Here is a 21,006-nt window from a genome sequence, read left to right on the forward strand (position 1 = left end):
TGTCAGGAAACCTTTGAAAGCAACAAAAATTACTTGGCTTCTGCTATAAATCAAGGATACCAGCACTGCCCAGCTTGCAGCTAAACTGATTATAAAGGGAAGCATATGCCCAACAAATGTGTGGCTCCTGTGCAACAAATTTTCCCCATCTTAATGAGAAAATCAGTTCCTTAATTTGAATATAGATCTGCTTTTTGTCTGTGCTGTGCAAATACGCCCCAAAGACAAGTTGTGTTTTGAACTTGAGGAAGCACAAGCTGTCCACAACCACAGAAGAAGAGGAATGTGAGGAGAGGCTGAGTTTCCCCCTATCCTGCAGCAGCTGAGCACAGCATAGGGAACATTTTCTTATTCCAGGGTTCCAATTCTGCCAAGTCGGGCAGCATTCCCAGCCCTGGGAATGCCTTTATTTGAGGCTTGTAGGCTTTACCTCTTCACAGGCTTCAACAGACTTCAGCAGAGTCTGCTGGACTGACCTGGACAAGCCATATCTCTGCCAGGGAATCATCTCATCCACTTGCCCACAACATTCTCCTCTTTCAGAGCAAGTCTGTGTGCTAAGGCAGCTGAGACTAGGGAAGCTGCTCCCACACAGAGGGGCAGGCCAATTTTCCTGCCTCTGGGAAGTTACCACAAAGATGCAGAAGGGACAGACTCAGAACACAGAAATGTTTGCTCCTTTCCATGGTGCCTGTTGTGAAGGGAGATCTCTCCTGCAGAGCCTGGGGACAGGAAAGAAGCAGGGAAGGATAGACTTGGCTGAAAATAGCCCTGGCTGAGGCAATATGGGAAAACAAAGGAAAACATGGAAGAGCAGCAGGACTTGGTCCTGTGGAGCAGAACCTCCTTACCCCAGAGGTGGGATCCACCCAGATCCCTTTCTTCTTCACACACTCTGTTCCTTCCCTACATATTTTCCCTTCACAAACTAATTTGGTCTTCAGAGTCCATTTTACAGCTGTTGGTGAGAAACAACAGCTCATCAGGAGCTTGTAATAGCCAGTCCTCACTTTCATTTGGTTTCCTTCTTCTCAGACACCTCTTGCTTTGTGAAGTGCAGTGTGTGTGAGGAGTAATACATCTCTATGTGGTAATGTCAAATGTATTACATTTTCGTCTGGGCTCTAAGAATACTGTATTTATTTCTAAATACAGAAAAAAAACTGACTTCTTGCCTCCTTGTCACCAAAACATGGGACAAGGCTGTCAAAGCAAACACATATCAGTAAGAAAAAATTGACAGGTAATTTCTGTTACATAAAGGGAGAAAAATCCAAGTTAGCCCATTTGACAGCACACATCACTGCATTACAACTGATGTCAAAAAAGACGACCTTAGAAGAAACTTCATCTGTGGGCTTGCAGACTGGAAGAGCAGACAGGCTGCTGGTTTTGTGCTGGGCAGCCTTTGGGCTATTTACACAACAGAACCACGAGCTTTATCACATGAATAACAGGGAGCAAAATCCCCCACCTGTGCTCAGGGAAGCTGGACTGTGAACGAGTTTGGGTCACAGCCCCACAGGGCAGGTGATGTGCAGTGACCAGGGCCTTACACTCACGTTCAAGCCAGTGGAGCAAACTCAAAGGGGTTGCTGAGTAACAAAGGACCCTGGTAATGCTTGGTGCCATTTGGGAGGAACCCTGATGCAGTCAAAGGATGCTCACTCACCAAAACACTCGCAAAACACTTCTGCTGTGCCTCAGTGGCTGTTGTTTACCAGAAAGTATAAGCAGGTGGGTATTTGACTCCAAGTATCTGAAGGTAGCTGCAGAAGCAATCACTTCCAGGCTGTCTGCACGAACCTGGCCCTGCTAGCAGAAAGGAAGAAAGAGGCATCCCTGGCTGCTCATAAACAAACTATCAGCGTTGCCATGCACCACCAACATGGCAGGACACTGAACTGTCCCCTCACAAAGCAGGGACTAGGGCTTAAAATTCCTACAGCAGGAGAGAGACAGAGGGTTTGAAAAACCATTTTTTCTGCCTCCGTGATGTAGAGTTGACAGATGCTGCCTTCATTGTTGTCAAACTGATTTTTACATGATTCCTAATCTTGCTGGTTTCAAAGCAGTGAAAAAGGCAGCAAGTGATAAAGACAGAGGCTCCTGGAGGGGCTCCTGCTCAAGGCAAGTTCCCCTGCTCAGCATTGCAGCTATCAAAATCACTGCTCCTGCCGCCACACACTCTATTTCCCTTTCTGCTGTGTGTACTTCAGCACGCTGCTTCATAAAGCAAGCACATCTGTCCCAAGTTCATTTATACAAGGGGTGTTAAGAGATAAAAAGAGCACCTTGTTGTATTTGCATGGTACTAACAAATATCAGATATTTTCTACGTGAGCTGATGGGCATAGCTGTTACAGGTACTTAACAGCTCACAGATAAAACTTTCTAAGAGGAGAGGGTTTCTTTTTAAATCCAGAAGGCAAAACAAGGGTCAGAATAGAACTCTTAGAGATTAATAAAGATCCAAACCCCCAAGAATTAGCACAACAAGTTCATCTTACTAGTCTTTTGATAGATTAACAGCTTCAGTCTTTACCATTATACTCCAGCTAAAATTTTAAGGTAGGTGTAAAATCACCTACCTTAAGAGAGTTTATGCTGGTGCAGGAAACCTGGATCCAGGACCTAAAACCTGCAGTGCACAGACACAGAAAAATACTGCAAAGTAGGTAACTGCAATGCAGGAAAAAGTTTTCTCAGCAAATCAACCCAAAAAGAGATTGTGATGGGGAATGAGATTTTCAGTCCACCGACACCATGAAGAAGAGGGTATAAAAATGTACTACCAGTGGTACGAGTAGCACCAGAAAAGCCCAGCAAAACGTCAGTAAATTCTGAGTGAGCACTGTTGTTATACCCAATGGCTATTAAATAATAACAAAGAATAAAATCCTGAAAGTTGTCAGCCGAGACGACCACACAGCTTTGTATATGTGTATCAGAAGGTACCTGCAACAAATGGAAACATACCAGAAGTCTGAGAACACAAAGGGGCATGGCAACTTCCAAAGGACATTGTGGCAGAGAGAGTTTTAGCTTTCTCCCGTCTGACAGATCAAAACATATCATCAATGAAAGCTTTCTGGGACACCTCAAATGGGACATCCAAGCAAATGGGTCTGCAAAGAAAAAAGGGGTGGGGGGAAGGGGGTGTTAAGCCGTGAATCACTTGAATGAATTGCATTTGTAAGACACAGATGCAGGAGCAAACTGCTGCTGTGGAGAGAAGCAGTAGGTTTTTTCAGCAGGTCTCATTCGAGGAGAAAAGGCCCATCCAGAAACTCTTGCCAAACTGTAAAGATTCAAAATTGAAGCTCAGAGGGCAACATGCTGGTTAACTGGAAAGGTTGAATTGCCCTGAATTGTATATAAAAGGACCGCAAGACTAAGACCCACTTTTCCTCATTACCTACCATCCTCTTCTCCACTGTTATTTTGCCAAAAGAAGCCCACTCAGTCCCTGGGCAGGGATAATTTCTGCAGTAGGATTGTTGCCATTTTCCTTTCAACAAATTTTAGGGAATTACATTATTTCTCTTGGTTCTGGAGTGAATGAGTACCCTCCTCATGCTCCACAGAGATGCCGTTGTCAGCTGCCCTCTAGCTTTTACCTGCAGCTTTTGTGGAAGGCAAACAGGAGCAGCAAATCCTTTAGTCCCAGTCCAGTCAGTGGGAGCTTTCAAATTCAAGATCATATTTAGATGAAAAGCCATTGTAGGATGGGACATTATCTATCTATCTATCTATCTATCTATCTATCTATCATCTATCTATCTATCTATCTATCATCTATCTATTCTATCTGTCATGCTGCCTCCCCTCATATGAAGATGACTCTGGTGCAACAAGGTCACTGAAAGTTACAGATGAAGGTTGCTGTAAATTTGATTTCCACTTACTTCAGGCTTACTGACCCTCAAAAATCCCATCTCCATATCCAGCTCTGAATGGAAACCCTAGAGCACACAAGTCAAATACTATGTCTGACTCAACAAGCTACTGGTGGAAGAAAAAGATTATGTAACACAGTGGTGGGGGAAAAAAACACCTCAAGGTGTAACTGAGCAGAGGGACTTCTTGCAAGTCTTGGTTTGGTTTTGGGATACCAGGAGAAAAACATACTGAAAGGCATTACCCTTTTGCTTGATGCAGTCTATTTTAACACAGAATTCAGCAATGGTCCAATCACATTTGAGAGATTGGTAAGTGAAAATGCACACACCATTTTTGTAATCTTTCATAAAGAGGGCATCTACAAAGGCATTTTTCCAAAGAGAAGAAAAATTAATCTAAGATAGTCATGCAATGCATGCACAGCAAAAAATTAATTTTAGGCCATAGAGGAAACAAAAGGATCCTTAAAAAGAAACTATTTATAACCTAAGTCATGCTCTTATCCAGTTTCTAGGCTTCAATTGACTTGATTTGAGACTCAAAGAATTCTGTATTGCTTTAGGTCACATCCTCAGGAATTCTTTTACTAATTTTTAGTCCTTCTAGTCCTTAGTCTTTTTAGTCTAGATGACTGAGGACCTCTGAAACTCTTAAAGATGGGGTTTTATTGTCACTGACTTGGAATAATTATTTAGGCTTTTATACATGACAGCAGCTTATGGATTTATCTCCAAAAATGTACCCACAGAGAAGCTTTTACATACCCTGATACTTAGAAAAAGTGGCAGGGGCATTAAACACTCCACCACAGAGGCTCTGGTCAAAAAGCCCAGAGGTCACAAGCACATGCCTTGGTTTATGCACAGACCATGATGCCCAGCAGAGCTTATTAATGAAGGCTGGTCCCTCTAGATGCCTCTGGTGAAAGCTGAATAACCTGTCAGAGCACAGCCCCCAGATCCCTCACAACACAGCACAGTAGCAGAGGCTCTGGTCTTTGCTCCCCCTGCACCACTCACAACTGAGACACCTGTTGCAGAAAATAACTTTCTGGGATCCCATGCCATTCAAGCTAGAGCTGGACTTGATCCTTGTCGATGCCTTCCTACTCAAAACATTCTGAGACTCTTCTGTTGTTCTATTAGAGTGCCCAAAGGAGGGCTACAGATGTGGCGAAGGGCCTTGAAGGGAAGCCCTGTGGGGAGGGCTGAGGGCACTTGGTCTGTTCAGCCTGCAGGAGGCTGAGGGGAAACCTCATCGCAGCCTAGACCTCAGTGAGGGGAAATAAGGGGCAGGCACCCATTTCTTCTCTGCGGTCACCAGTGACAGGTCCCGAAGGAATGGTGTGAGGCTGTGTCAGGGGAGCTTTAGGTTGGATACCAGGAAAGGTTCTTGGCCCAACGGGTGGCTGGTCAGGCGCACGGTGTGACTCTCGGGGCTGGTCAGGTGCACGGTGTGACTCGGGGCTGGTCAGGTGCACGGTGTGACTCTCGGGGCTGGTCAGGTGCACGGTGTGACTCTCGGGGCTGGTCCTGCGCAGAGCCAGGAGCCTCACCGGTTATCCCTGCGGCTCGCCCCCGCGCCGCCCGCCCGCGCCCCCGCGCTGCCCGCGCCCCCGCGCCGCCCGCCCGCGCCCCCGCGCTGCCCGCTAACTTCCCGCTAGCAGCGCCGCTCCTCCTCCCGCCGGGACACCGCCGAGCCCCGCCCCCGCCCGCCCGCGCTCCCCATTGGCCGAGCCGCCCGTCCGTCAGCGCCGTTGCCGTGCGACCGGCAGGGCCCCGGGGGCGGAGCGGGCATGGGGCGGTGCCGCCCGGGGGGCGGTGCGGGCCGGCGGCGGGGGGCTGCGGGCGGCACCGGCACCCATGCACGGCGCGGAGGAGGCGGCGGCGGCGGGGGCGCCGCGAGTGAAAGCGGCGTGTACGCAGACCGACAGCATGGCCGGTGAGCCGGGCTGCGGGGGTGGGGGGGCGGCCGGGGCCTGCCCCGCCGTGAGGGAGCCGCGGGCCGGGGGCTGTGAGGGGCTGTGCGCTGAGCGCCCCGCGGGTCTCGCCTTCAGGGGCCGCCCGGGTTGTCCTCTCCGCAGGGAACTCTGCCCGCCTCTGCCCGGGGCTCTTCAGGGAGCCCGCGCTTCCCCCTCCTCCGGTTATGCCTCAGAGAGTGCTCCTGCCCCTCACAGGCAGCGCAATAAAGTGTATATATACATACATACATATATATATATATGTACCTACATCTGTATATATATATATGTCTGTATGTGTGTGTATATATAAAGTATGTATATACTTACATGTCAGTATACTTACATATATAAGCATATATAAAAATTTATATAGCATATAAGGCTGCCAGGTCTCCTGAATGGGTATATGAGTTTTGTTTCAACCTGGTTTTATGGAAGTCCTGCTTCCCCACAAGCAAAACTGGTTAAGTGTGAAAATGGGTTTTAGTTTCCTTTTCCTAGGCAGCAGAGTGATGTCACTGATAGCTTCCTCCCTGATGGTGTCAAGCACTTGTTACAAGCTTTTCAGACTTTGGACTAGGAACTCCTGCCTTGCAACCATGGCATAATCCTGGATCTGAGCCATGTCCGGGTAGGCAGTGCCCTGCTCCTCTTTGATTCCAGGTACAGCAGCAGCAGGATTTTTGGCACCAGCTTTCACAGCACACTTTCCCTGGAGCATGCCTTGCCTCAGTGAAGCCAGATCCATAACCGGGAGGAATAAAATCATGCCTTTGTATCAAGTGGGCCTGATGCACCTGGGAAGAGCACTCCTTTTATATGTGGTTTTGCTCTCAGGAGCAGAGAGCCTGATTCCTTTACTGCCTCAATCTTCTGTAGTTGCTTTTAATTCTGTAAGATGTCTTCTGCCTTCTTTCCAGTCCACTTTAATTGGCTTTTTATTCACCCCGTTGCACTTCAGGGAGTGTTTTCCTACCTAAGTGAGTAAAGATGCACACACACAGATATGATAACTGTAACTGAAGGTCCTTCCTTTTTCTTCATAATATTCTCCTGCTTCTCATTATAAATTCATATCAGGGAGTTCTTCAGTTTGTTTCCCGTGTGTTTGGCAGGTCAAATCCGAATTTGGTGCAAGAAAACAAACAGTAATTAAAACCTTTTTGTGGTGCATTAAGTCTACTCTGTGTGCCAAATTGTAGTCCATTTTAGAAAACACAAAGGTGTGTGTGTGTGCACTGGCATAAGTTGCACTGTTTATTTTAGCTTGCCACTTGGGAACGGTGCATGTGTGTGCTATGACAGGAGTAAACAGGCTGCGATGAGAATGAACTCAAATGCCCATTTAAGAAAACAGATTCTGCTTCTTTAGATGTGGCTTGTAGACTTACAGTTTGTTTTTAGTACAAGTGATAACAAATCTTCATGTGTGCTGCTTGCCATGTACATTTCTAGCACACCAATCTGACTGTTCTAACTGCAAGGTCCCCCTTGCAGTGCTTGTGCCAAGTGGGGTAGCAGAGCTGGGCAGTCTAAGGAGTAGTGGACAATGTGCTATCAGACAGGGCTGCTGACAGGCCTGTATTTGCTTTCCCAAACCACACTTATGTGTGAAAAAAGCTGCTAAAATACCGTTTGAAAATGATATTTCAGTCACGGATTGCATATGTTTATCTGCTGTCATAATTGTTTGGGTTCACAGACGTGCTATTAAACTAACCCTCTCCCCTAATCAGGTAATCTTAGTATCTGATTATATCTCTTCCAAGCTACTGGAACTACTTAAAGAATGTTTATCTCTATTCCATTCCATTCTTGCCACTGCCTTTTCCTCCTTTGCAAAACCAGAAAAATTTGTGGGAAAACATAGAACCAGAAATACTACTGTTGTCAGACAGCACATGTGAGACCTGCAGAGGAATATGTGTTCATTACAGCTCTCTGTAAGCATCCCTGAAATAGAGACTGGAGATTTTTCAAATACTTAGTTTACTTCTTGCTAAGTATGAGTCAAGATAGCTTTACATCTGGAGCAGTGCAAGCTTTACCAATCAGTGCAGTACTTCCTTGTTTTTCCTTTGTGGGACGCTCAGTAATGCCGAGCACTGGCTCTCACAGGGCAACACCCAGATTTTGGGTAGAAGCACAGCACAAGGTGGTACTCTGAGAAGGGATTCTTGCATTTTGATATTTTGTCAAAAGTGACAGCCTGAGCAAATGGTTTAAATTTTTGTAAGAATCTAACCAAAATGTAAGCAAAATGTGGGAATTCAGAAGCAGGATCTCCAGAACTGATGTAACTGTGAGGTTTCACAATGGCTCGGCCACTCTTGCTGCGGGTGTCAGTGTAACACTGTGATGCATGCTGGATATTTTTGCCCTCTTCTGTGGTGAGCCTGAAGCTGAATCAGAAGCTGTCTCAGATTTCTGTAACCATCTGTGAATCATTTGAGCACATGAAGTTATGTGGGATCTGATGATCTGATCTATGATTTCTGCTCTACACCTCTGAGTTGAGCCAACTCACTGAATTTCAGTGAAAGTTTCACCACTTCCTCTTGTTGCACAAATCTATCTCTGCATCCAGATGTGGGCACCCTGTGTTGGCAACAACTGCCCTGAAAAGGACAGTGTGTGGATTTAGCTGCTGAAACAGCAGAAGGGGTTGACAAACCAGCTTCTGTAGCAGCTGTGGTGTAGAAGACCCGAAAAATAATGTTCAACAGTGTGGAGTTTCTTCATATATATTCTCTAATAAATATTTCTTTTTTTCTTCAAAACAGGTCAAATGCCAAGACTTTCTAAGGTCAATCTTTTTACTTTATTAAGTCTCTGGATGGAGCTCTTTCCCTCAGCTGAGCAACAGAAAAAATCCCAGGTAAAATGCTTCTGCTTACTGTTAATTGGTCTTTCGGAAGAGCTTCTTCAGTAAATTTAACCCAACTGCTCTTTACATGACACAGAGTCCAGATGAAAAAAACAAAACAAAATAAACTTTTTAAAATTATTTCTTAGAAGTAGAAAAATAATCCTGTGGTGGGAGGAAAACAGCAAAATGGCTAAATAGCATGCTATTTCTGAAAACTTTGAAAGGCAAGGTACACCCCAAGAGGTGAAGCAAGCACTAAAAAATGGCAGGTGTTTTAAAGAGCACAACAAAGGAGACACGGTGTATACCATGTATATAAAGTCAATGTGGTTGATGGTGTAGAGGAGCTCTAAAAGAGCTACAGTGTTCATGACTGTAGATGAGTTCTTTTATACAGTGGAGGTGCCCACAAATACTTGAAATGTTTGCTGATCAAGAGCTTGTAGATAACTACTTTAGTGACAAGGAAAAGAAACTGCTCCTGAGAGTGGGTCTTCTACATAGTAGCCAGTTACTCTTCAAAGTCAAGAGGCATTTTCAAACTGACCTGGAACAGGATGTTTCCTTTTGAGACCAGAGTTGTTACTGTGCTCTTTAAATGATTTCTGCATTGTGCAGAGTTTACCCACGTGCTAAGATCCATAGCACATTTATCAGCCACGGCAAGATAAGATAGGAAAATAATCTGAGTGACAATTAGGCCTCATTTTCAGGGCTGGGTATGTCCCAGGCTAGATCAGAAAGAGGGATAGATGAGCAGCATCTACAGCCTTCAAAAGCAGTTTCAAATTTAATAATCCAGTCAGAAATGGCACTTGGGTTGTGTGTAGGGCTTAAGTAAAGTCTAATTTCTGTAACCATAAAGCAATTGAATAATTCACAGATCTAAGGCAGCAGTGTTCAGTAGCAGCTGGATTGCATCAGGAGATCTGTTTCACCAGCTTCATCAAACTAGCTTGTATCTAGTTTCGTCACAATATATGGGAATCCAGATGTAGTAGCTCTTGTCTGTAGTATGCAGACTCCTTCCATGGAAGATTCTTTAGAACTAGGATTCATTCCACAAATTAAGAGATAGAAATAAAGCTAGAGAAGCTATTGGCTCCCAGGATGGTCTAGCTTAAGACAGAAATTAAATTTGTGAGCATTTCCAGGTGCTGGCTCATTCAGAGAGGGTTTCAGCTAAATTTGACAGAATTTTGTATGCTGCTTCTGGATTTTGTTATGGGCAAAGCAATGACCAGAAAAAATCATAAATTTGTGACAAGTCCCAGTTTGGAGTTTGACAGAGCCACAGCACTCTGATGTTAACAAGCACATGTGAAAACAAAACAGCAATAAAAATGCTTAGGAAAGTGTAGATTGTTTAAAATTCATGTCACAATTTGTACTGGAGAGCTCTATGCTCTGCTGCTGGTTGATTAATGTAACCCAAGGAAGAGCTGTAACATTTTAATGGACTCAACGTTGAAAAAAAGTAAAATAATAATAATGATGATGCCTTTTTCTGTAGGTGAAGAAGAGTGGTCTAGTTGTGGTGAAAAACATGAAGATTATTGGTCTTCATTGCTCCAGTACAGACTTGCATGCTGGCCAGATTGCACTCATTAAGCATGGATCAAGACTTAAAAACTGTGATCTTTATTTTTCCAGAAAACCATGTTCAACTTGTTTAAAAATGATTGTAAATGGTAAGCAATGACTGTAGTAGTGTAGGAGTAATACCTACGCTTGTGATTGAAAAAGGAAAGCCTCTTTTCTCTTTGGACTGTCCCAGTTGTGAATGCCAATCCCTAGCTCATGTAGCCTGCATTGATGTTTTCCATAAGGGTGAATGTACATTTCCTGGAGCTGAGGGTCAAGAGACTGGGGTTTGCTACCAAGACCCTGCTTGTGTGTTGTGCACAACCATTATCACTGGTGGTGCTTTTCTCTCGGCTGGGGTGCACTGCTCAGATTCTGACATTCCTTTTGCACTCTGCCAGAGCAGATCTAAGCTTGATGACTAGACCTAGGTTGCTGTATTTTTCTTTGCCTTCCCTCTGCTTGTGACTGAACCAGGGAAGAGTGGGTTTTATAAAGAAATCACAAGGAGTACTTAAGGGTTCCTTTTCCCAAGGGAGATGAAGACAAGCCATATTATTCATTTCCTGAAATGGGATCTGCTGGTACGGCCCTTCCACAAATATTGATTTTTAATCTTGGCAGCAATGTCTGTCAGTGCTAACTTTTTTTTTACGTGTCACTAGATTATCTCTTGTAGGTAAGATGCAAAATTAGGCAATCACAAAGATCCAAGAACTTAAGAAACTCAAATTTTTGTTTGTATTCTGATTATCAAGTTGGGTAACTCGTTGATACTTGTATCTACTAGCATTTTTGTTGTCTAGATACCCCTTAAGCAGCACTTGGGGCCTTAAAGAAGTAAAACCAGGGTTAGGCAATAGTGTGTTGAGTATGAGTTTTATGTTCCATGTTTTATGTTCCACTGTACTTGCACAGTTACTTTTGCTTCTCTTTGCATTATCTTCCCTTCCAGCCGGGGTGAACAGGATTTCTTACTGGCCTGCAGATCCTGAAATCAGCTTGCAGAATGAGGTGTCCAGTCCCACAAGCACCGAGGATGCAAAGCTGGATGCCAAAGCAGTGGAAAGACTGAAGTCAAACAGTCGTGCTCGTGTGTGTGTTCTGCTTCAGCCTTTGGTGCACTGTATGGTGCAGTTTATTGAAGAAACTTCCACCAAGTTTGATTTTATTCAGAAAGTAGCAAAATCACAGCCTAACTATAACACTGACTTTTATACTGCATGTAGACAAGACAGAATAAAAGAGTATGAAAGTTTATTTCTGATTTCAAATGAGGAAATGCACAAGCAAATATTGATGACAATAGGACTGGAGAACCTCTGTGAAAACCCGTACTTCAGCAACCTTAGGCAAAATATGAAAGATCTTGTCTTGGTCTTGGCCACAGTGGCTGCCAGTATCCCTGTCTTTGGATGCTTTGGATTTTACAAGAGTGGATCACAACAAACAAATGAAGCAGACGATCAGTGTTTGCCCCAGGATGTGGCAAGGCACTGTATGATACAAGCCAGGCTGCTTGCATATCGCACAGGTGAGTTGTTACCAGAGTGCAGGAAGAATGGGGTCTCATCAACAGAGAAATTCCTGATTTCAGTCTTATTCTTCCAAATACTTTGAGCAAGCTGCTCAATGCCAGTCCTACATGCGTGAGGGAAGTACAGCAGTAATAGTAAAGACTCCACAGGGGCATGTAGTATTGTGTGTGAATGCTCTCCACGAGGAAATCAGTGCAGGTATTTCACACACAGTGAAATAGGGCAACCCCTGCCCTACCAACATCTCCAACACCCTACTGAAAATAGAACAGAATGGCATTTAAATTCTTCAAGCTGCTCTGAGGCTCTTTTTACTGAGGTCTCACAAAATGCGTCTGTTATCATATAAATGTCAATATTTCAAGTAGATTATGTACACTTCAGAAAAAAACAGTGAAATAATATCCTTCAGTAGGACACTAAGTGCAGTTATATTAAGTCTCCTAGTTCTAATCTTATTAGTGGAAGTGCTTATATATCTGATGGGGGTTTTCTGTGCGCAGATGCTGGAGTTTTAAGTGCAGGCTTCTAAGATGGAAGGATAGTTATTGACTCTCTTGACAGAGATGACTTCTGTTAACCACTTTATTCTCTCTGGGTACCAAGGCAGGAAACTGATAAGTTCTTCCAGAGAACAGAATATGAAGACTTAAAACTTGATGGCACTCCATAGTGATGTTTTTGTCCTCTAGATATGATAGGTGCTTTTTCTAAACCGTTGTAAACAAATAAATAGTACATATATAAATCTGAAACCAAAACTAATCCCCCAACACACACATACAAACCCAACCTATTAAGTCAGGTACCCTCAGGAAATTTTGCCTCCAAAAATTGCAGAGGAGATCATGTTTTTAGATGTAATTCTGAAGTTTCATGGAACCTGATATGAGTTCTTTGTACAGCTACTGTTATACAGAACAAGATGGAATGACTAAGCGTGAGTACTCATTCTTGGGGCAGCAAAGTTCAGTTTTGTCTGTGATATGCAGCCTGGACTTAGGTCTGTTTTTTGAGACAACTCTTATTCCACTGTAATGAAATTAAAATAAGTAGCAGCTCACACACAGATATTTAGATGCTTTACACTATTATATAGGTGGATATAAAGGGAGAAAGATCATAGGATATTTTCTATGCTGGCTTAATCAGTCATTATTTTCCTCCTCACTTCATCAGTGACTAATAAATATGCAGACTATAAATTAAGTCAGCTTTGATAAAATGGTTTTGGCAGGAAAGGCCCTCTTTGAGTGATTGTATATGGTAGTGTGATACTAAGGATGATGGAAATGATCAATGGAAACAGTGTGTTCTGCTATATTAATCAATGGAAGCCTGAAACATTTTTTTCTCCTTGGTATGCTCTAACTGGTCAAGATTGTCATTTTTAGCTACTGGGGAAAATTTTCAATTTCCATAAAAAGCATCCAAGTCACATAATGAAAGCTCTGTACCAGTTCTCCTGTGGCGGTGATAGAATGCACCCCAAAAATCCAATTGTTAGTATTTTGTCTCTGAATTTGTATAAAATACTACTAATTTTGACAGGACTTCAGACCACAGAACCATAAACTTAAAGAATGGCAGAAGTTAAGTAATTAAGTAGTAAACAACAAGAAGCTTTTTATCAGTTTGCTGCCTCACATCAGTGAACCTGCCCACACATATTCTTGGCACACATTTTCTTATCTATGTGTTGGTTGCTTCATTGCGTTTGTGAACAAATCTTCACAGCAAAGTCATAGAATGACTGCCTTGCAGTTAGAGCACACCCAGCTTTTACAGTAGGCTCCTATGATTTCAAAGCTTTTAATCTTTCTGCATTTCTTTCTTTCTATCCACAAAGAAACAATAAATGTTATTCCTTACTCTAGAATGTCATATGTTAATGTATATGTAACTCAGAAGTGTTTTATTTGTTACTTACTTCTAAAATGTTATGTATTTCAGAGGATCATAAAACAGGAGTTGGAGCTATTATTTGGGCAGAGGAAAAATCAGTAAGTATTTAAAAAGTTACTTTTTCTTGCACTCACAATTCATACACTGGCTTTGAGCTTGTTATTTTCCTCTAAGTTTATTCACTTCTGTTTTCCATACACACACAAAGCTTTAGTAACTAAGTTAATGAGTCATTCATTGTTATGCTCTAAAATGAAGGGGAGGTATAAATGCTTTTAGTAATTACGACAGTGTGTCCACCTGGGTTTTCAGTATGCCTGCTTCCTTAGACATTGTCAGTTATTCCAGGTATCCTGGCTAAGAGGTTTTGCCACAGCTGGTGGTCAGGCAGCACGTGCCTACTCTGCACAGTCCCTCTTTGCAGCTCTTCTTAGGAGAGGTCTCAGTGCAATTATAGCCTGACAATCTCCTGAGGAAATTTGTTGCAGATGAAATGCTGTATTGGCTTTAGCACATTCCTGTTTGGATCAAAGTAGTATTTTTCTATGAATATTGTTTTTTCTATGAATATTGCTTTTTCCCATCCAAACATAAAGTTTATGTTCTTCATATCTCTGCTTATGCATGTTACCTATCCCAGAAGACCTCATTCTTCATGCAGCTGCAATATACTCTTAATTTGTTTTTAACACTGGCCATCAGCTGCTTTGTTTCTTTTTCTGATTTCAATTGCCAATTGCCTCTTATCAACCCACTGGTCACTGGGTCTGCTGAGTGACAGGCAAAACACCACCTCTGGCACATCAGGGATGAACTCCAGCTGTGTTTAATTGTGTACATTGTAAAATACTATATCCTTCAGACTTCTTGTCCCTGCTGTCAGTATTACTTGCCAAAAGGAAAGGCTCAAAAGCCTGGTGCAGGTAACTGAGGTGTTACACTTTGCCTGTGCAGCTCCTGCAGGGCTCAGTGGAGAAGCTCCATACAGACATGGAGCAGTTGGCAAGAGCTGAGCTGTCTTTCAGCTGCTGTAACTTGACATGAGCTGATCATACAAAAGTATACATTGCACAGCACTTTGACTTACAACTCTGTTTAAATTCATCCAAATTTGATGCTTTGTTTACTGTTGCAGAGAGGCTGTGATGGAACAGGAGCAATGTATTTTGTAGGCTGTGGTTACAATGCCTTTCCTGTTGGATCTGAATATGCTGATTTTCCACACATGGATGATAAGCAAAAAGATCGGGAAATCAGAAAGTTCAGATACATTATCCATGCGGAGCAGAATGCCCTGACATTCAGGTAATGACTTTATTTTTACCACTGACAAGAGTGAGATGGTTCAGAAACAATTCCATGACAAATACATGTTGTGGTTTAAGCCCAGCTGATAAGTACAAACCAGGCAAGCCTCTTGCTCACCTCTGCCCTGGTGGAATGGGGAAAAGGATCAAAAGTAAAACTTGTAGGTTGAGATAAGAACAGTTTAATAATTGAAACAAATTAAAATTTATTAACAATAGTAAATAATGATAAAGAAAAAACCCAAGTTAAAAACAATGCACAATACAATTGCTCACCACCCACTGATCAATGCCAGACCCCATCCCTGAACTCTTATTAACAGCCCTTCCAGGTAACTCCCCCAGTTAATATGGTGGGTGTGACAGTCTACAGTATGCAGTATCCTTTTGGCCAGTTTGGGTCACCCTTCCCGCTTCTTGTGCAGCTTCTCACCACCAGACTGTGCCAGAATATGAATCAAAGTGCTTGATTCAGAGTAAGCACTACTTAGCAACGTCTAAAACATCAATGTGTTTTCAACATTATTCTCATACTAAATCCAAAAGACAGCACCAGCTGCTGAGAGGAAATTAACTGTATTCCAGCCAAAACTAGGACAATGTGTGGTGTCACTGTGATGAACTGTGGATTGCAGTCACAGTCTTGTTTATGCCTATGATGTAGAAGTTGGATGTGTATGGACGCAGTCAGCTCCTGGGGTTTCTTCAGATTTCTTACATGAACTTGGGTTTTAAACGATGTTGGTTCCTTCAGTTATCCTTGAGATAACTCTTGTTAGACCATGCTCTGCTTGTTAGACCATGCTATAACCCAAAATGCTGAAGTGTGGCAGTTGATGAAGGTTCCAACAGTAATAGGTGTGGAGACATAGGGTGGGTGTTGTTCACTGATTGTGAAACCAAACCAGATTCCACTGAGTGCTTGTGCGCTTGATCAGAAATAAGTTGCTTCTGAGAGTAAATAACACTTCTTTGCTTACTTTTTGAGGTATCAAATTTGTCACAATTCAAACTATCAAGATAAAAACTCTGAAATTCTGTTTTCTGACTGCTTCTAGGTGTCGAGAAATAAAGCCAGATGAGAGAAGCATGATATTTGTGACAAAATGTCCATGTGATGAATGTGTCCCTTTAATTAAAGGAGCTGGAATCAAACAGATTTATGCAGGAGATGTTGATGCTGGAAAAAAGAAAGCAGACATATCCTATATGAAGTTTGATGAACTTGAGGGTGTAAGCAAATTTACAGTAAGTGACTTAATGTCCTGTATTCTAAAAACTGGGGGGGCAACTGATGGGAGAGTGGAGTGAGCAGTCATCTGCAGCCAGCATAGAGGAGTGCTGTGCTGTTTAGTCAGGTGAGTGGAATTGAGGGGTTGCTCTGTCACAATTCTGGGGAGCCATGCTGTGTCGTGTGCCAGATGGTGGGGCCAAGCCCCTCTGTTTTCTGTATCTACATGGGGGATTCCCCTCTAACTTGTTGCTATTGGAGGTGGTCTCTTCACTCTGTGAAGTTCTCTCCAAGCTTCCCCTGTCACAGCATGGCAGCTGGTGTGGGAAGTCACTGAGTGGTTTTGTTGGCCCTTCCAGCAGCTCCTGAAAGAGCTGCAGTGAGTTTCAAACGTGGCTGAGTGCACCTGCAGTCAAGGGCACTCCCTGTGACAAACTGCAGCAGTGTTGGTGTGAGCAGCCTCATTCCCCCTTCTCAAGGGAGTAAATGTCTGCATGCCTTAATACTTACTTGTCCTCAAAGCAAGTGTGTATTCGAGGGGGAGCCCTTCATTTCCCACCTCACCCCTAGTCATGCCTCACAGTGAAGGGTACTGAAGGATGCTTTTCCTTTTTCCCTTTGCTCCTTATTCTGTCTTCTGGAATAAGTAAACATTTTCTTCTTCTTTTACCAGTGGCAACTAAACCCATTGCACACTAATGCCATTGAATTCCATGACCCTACAGCCAGGGAAAGTAAGTATTTTTTCATTAGTTCATTTTATTACTGAAGTCAATAAGTGAGATCACATTTTAAGCATGTTTTAATAAACCTGATTCCCTCTGGGATTGTTTAGTCTTAATAAGTCTTGATTTCAGTGAGTTAAATTTTGTTATGAAAACTTTTCTGAGGTTTTTAATAGATGAGCTAACTGTAATAGGCAATAACTAACTAATCAGTGAACTAACTTGTAACAAAATGCTTAGCATTTACACACATTACAGAAGCTAGCAATGCTATTATGAAGGTCAACATGTTTTTTGGCACATAGATCATTTCAGACTACTTGATCATGTTTTAAATTTTGTTGTATAAAAACTTTTTATATTGTTTTATATAAAGAGTACCATTATTTTTCAAGAGAAATTGGACTGGATTCCTCCAAGTCATTTTAAGTATGTTCTGCAGAACATCTTGCTGCTTGTATATTTGTGTATATATATGCACATGTATACTATAAAGGTCACAAGATCCTTGTTGGCATGCACCCCGTAGCAAGGGAGCTGTCATCTTCTCAAAACAGAGTTAAGTCTTGTTTTGAAGCCTTTTTGTGCTACAAAAGGGACCCATGACAGGCATCTACTGTCAGCTACCAATTCTTAAAATGTTTCTCATCCAGAGGGGAAAGCAACATGGAAAAAGCAGCTAAATAATTTTTGTGTCTCAACCATGAAGATGCAGTGTAAGGATGCATTGAGTACCGTGCTAGGAGCACAAAAAAGACTGAAGGTAGTTTTTGTGGCACAGAAATAGCCACATACTCCAAGCAAATTCCTAACATGTACTGAGATAGATTAGTGGAGAAATCTCTTTGTTAGCTATTTCCTTATGGACTGTGGGAAGCGGGGAGGGAAGGCCTCAGAATAGCGTTTATGGCATTGGTGATCACTGCAAAATGTTAGGGCTTGTTTGTCTCTCTCTCTTAATGGTTTTTAAACCCAGCTGGAGAAAGATTCATCTTGGAGTACTTTGTTTGACAACCTTTTACAGGGCTCATTTCTCTAAGTTTTCTTTAGTGTGGTTTGACTGCATTGCCAATACTGAACTAGTTTAAGTTCCTGTCTTTCCTTAGTATTCCTCTTAGCTATTATTATTTTGTGTTCCTCTGTAAGAGGAAGAAGACAATCTCCACCCCATTCCCCAGCCCCAGTGTTATTGCAATGTGCCTGTCCATGATCAGTATTAGGCTATACTTGCTGTTGTATTAATGCTCCATGCATGTTTTTTTCTTTAGATGGGGTACAGAAAACAAAACCTCTGGATGACCAGCAGCACCAAAACAAGAAACTGTGTCTTGGTCATTACTGAATAATTAAGCACTTCTTGCAGTCTCGCTTTGTACTTTTTATACTACAGCCTGTTTGCACTATCAAATAAGGAAGAGTTTTATTTATTGTTTGGAAAGTGAATTTTAGAATAAGTTTATTTATTATGTCTTTAATGTCTTATGGTGTTACCTGAAGGTCTTTTTAATTTAGAAGCTCCTGGCGAAAAAATGCTGCTTGTATTTTCTGTGAAAGTAACTGGGTGGCTGATCATTTTTAACACATTCAAAAATATATACCGAAAGTTTATTGCTGGTAGATCAGAGTAACAATAAAATAGTGTCTTATTTGCTTGGTGTATGGATTGAGGGACTGGATTTATAAGTTCTGGGCTAGCAAAAGGCAGAAATAATCCCTAGTTCTTCAAATAAAATTGTCAAGGGAATCTTCTAGGACATGGTAGATAAATAATCACCAGCAACTATTTCTGTTCTTGAAAGCGGCTTTTGCTTCTCAGTCTGCTTCTCAGTATAATGGACACAAAACCATTGGAATAGCAATCATTGCTAGTTAAATGATTTGGAGACTAATCTTGTCTCTCATACACACTTCCTACCATAGCAGCAGAGCTGCTTAGTTTTGTGGTACTTGCCTTGCTGCTCTGTGTGCTTCCTAAATTGCAGCCCATCTGAATTAATGAAGACAAAGATTAGCTTTGCTTTTTCTCAGCTTCTGGAAGCAGGCCTAAAAGCATTTGGCTGTATGCACCTCGCTGGCACCCACATATATGTGAAGATTGCTAGTGTTGAGGTTTTGTTAATCTTCACTAACAGGCTCCTAGGACTACAGAAGCTAATAAATCCCCAATGTCCTGTTGTTTCTTAGACAGGATGATGTGTACCAGTGTAATAGCCCAAATCTTTTCAGGTGCCAGTCTCTTGGATGACTACATGTGGAGCAAGGGTGACATTAAAACAGCCACTGAAACTGCAGTCTAGTGTTGTTGCTAGTTTTGAGGGGGTAAGTAATGGGTAACCAGAGCAAAGAGTTGTACTCAGAATCTTTCGAGAGGTCTCTCTCCTAATTCCCATGTGTTTCCTGCTTTGAATCTGACCTCTAACTGCTTGTTTCAGCAGATGTCCCCAGACTTTCTGTTCACTTCTCTGCTGAGCTCTCAAGTGCAAATACCTTAGATCTTTTTCTGCTCTTGTTGGTAGGAGATGTAAACAGCCCTTTCCCAGTTCTTTCATGCATCTTGTCGTTGCTGCTCTTCTTAAAGTCCTGGAAGGAGATTCATGTCTTAGGATGCATCTGTAGATTGTCTTTGTTTGTTTTAGGTTTTGGAAAAGCTTGGAACTAGATAGCAGGTCTGTGACTGGATGGTGTACACTGTCCCAATTAGAATAAAAAGTCTGCCCTAGTCCACCCACTGAAACTTTCTTGTTTCCATAATCCCTTGGCAATGCTCTTCTACTTGGAGTAGAAGCAAAGAAAAAACAGGGCCAGATTTAAGGCCCCTTCAAGTTTTATAGTGATCTGTCTGCTGTGATCTATCAAAATTTATAAAATCTGTATCTTCATAGGAACAGCTGGAACTGTAAAGTCCCTGAAACATCCTAGGTGCCCTGGGTACACAGAGAAGTAAATTAAGTCAAATACCACACACATGAAATAACTACACTGCTGGTAATCTCTACTCCAGGAGGAGTTAAGATTCTACCTTTGCTTTTAATTACTTTTTTTTAAAAAGAGGATTTTTTTAAACAAAACTTTCTGTGAAACTTGGAATTGCTTGTAAGGCTGAAGGCTTTGAACCCTAGCCTTTATTTCTGTCTTACTATATTCTAAAGATTCTTCCAGAGGCTCAAAAATTTCTGTAGGCTCTGATTCTCAGTATAACCCTACTTCTTTAATTTTTACTGGAATTACTAAGTAGGGACTTTATCTTGGCCAACAGGAACAATGTGAATGGTGTTCCTCTCAACCCATGGACTCTGCAGGTGCTGCTTTGCTTGTCTACTTACCAGGGAGAGACACAGAATACTGGACATCTGCAGTGCTTATTTTGCAAATCAACTGTAGGATGTTTGTTTCTTACATAAAAACTGCAAAATATTTACTCAAGAAATGTAAAAGTTATATATTTTATACATTGTATGAAATTTCCATATGCATTTTCAGCCTCTTTCATTTCAGAACAATCATTTTAATTGCAGGTATTAACTATCAGTAATAATTTGGCCTCGACTGAGAATTACAGAAATTCTCTGTTAATTGTCTGCCTTACAGCAAAACATGCTTCCTGCTAATAAATTAATCTGACAGTAAGTACTGAGGTGTATTTTTAAGTGCTTTGGGTTATTAGGAACATTACAGAGTGCTGTGGAATGCTCACACCCCTTACAGGCCCAGTGCTGTTTGCTGAGCTGCAATGCCTCCCTCTGCTCTTCCTGAAGGATTTATCTCAACAAATGACTGTCTCCTGCCACCCCCAGGAAAGGGCTGGAATCCCCTTCCTTGGCCCTATGAGGATTAATTTCCTCTTCCTCAGGACCTCAGGAGAGTGGAAACTGCATCAGGGACCACTGCAAGCTGCCACCTCCGCAGCCTGTTCCTTGGTTGGAGAGGATCAAAGTGGATGAAGCTTTGTCTGTCCCACAGTAGAATTGGTCCCTTCTCACC

General features: G+C 42.4%; 1 protein-coding gene across 3 annotated transcripts; it reads left to right on the top strand.

Annotated features, from left to right (window-relative positions):
• Positions 1-5,733: 5,733 nt before the first annotated feature.
• Positions 5,734-20,652, top strand: CDADC1 (cytidine and dCMP deaminase domain containing 1). 3 transcript variants are annotated; one of them, XM_085060007.1, is made up of 9 exons: positions 5,734-5,844; positions 8,650-8,744; positions 10,249-10,426; positions 11,275-11,853; positions 13,811-13,860; positions 14,898-15,067; positions 16,128-16,317; positions 16,974-17,034; positions 18,294-20,652. In XM_085060007.1, the coding sequence occupies exons 1-9, from the start codon at positions 5,766-5,768 to the stop codon at positions 18,365-18,367; spliced, it is 1,476 nt and encodes a 491-aa protein (XP_084916133.1). In that variant the 5' UTR covers positions 5,734-5,765; the 3' UTR covers positions 18,368-20,652. The 3 variants fall into 3 exon arrangements, with proteins under 3 accessions (XP_084916133.1, XP_084916141.1, XP_084916146.1); XM_085060015.1 differs by having other exon boundaries at positions 19,252-20,652; XM_085060020.1 differs by having other exon boundaries at positions 20,282-20,652.
• The last annotated feature ends 354 nt before the right edge of the window (positions 20,653-21,006 follow it).

The sequence above is a fragment of the Lichenostomus cassidix genome, chromosome 1 (genome assembly GCF_008360975.1).
Source record: "Lichenostomus cassidix isolate B80296 chromosome 1, HeHo_3.0, whole genome shotgun sequence".
Taxonomy (NCBI): domain Eukaryota; kingdom Metazoa; phylum Chordata; class Aves; order Passeriformes; family Meliphagidae; genus Lichenostomus; species Lichenostomus cassidix.

What these genes read in the sequence shown, in the direction of transcription:
- CDADC1 (XM_085060007.1), top strand. Translation starts at nt 5,766, where the DNA reads ATGCACGGCGCGGAGGAGGCGGCGGCGGCGGGGGCGCCGCGAGTGAAA. An exon ending in TTTAAAAATGATTGTAAATG is followed by an intron (nt 10,427 to 11,274) that starts GTAAGCAATGAC and finishes CTTCCCTTCCAG; the next exon opens with CCGGGGTGAACAGGATTTCT. An exon ending in TGACCCTACAGCCAGGGAAA is followed by an intron (nt 17,035 to 18,293) that starts GTAAGTATTTTT and finishes TTTTTTCTTTAG; the next exon opens with ATGGGGTACAGAAAACAAAA.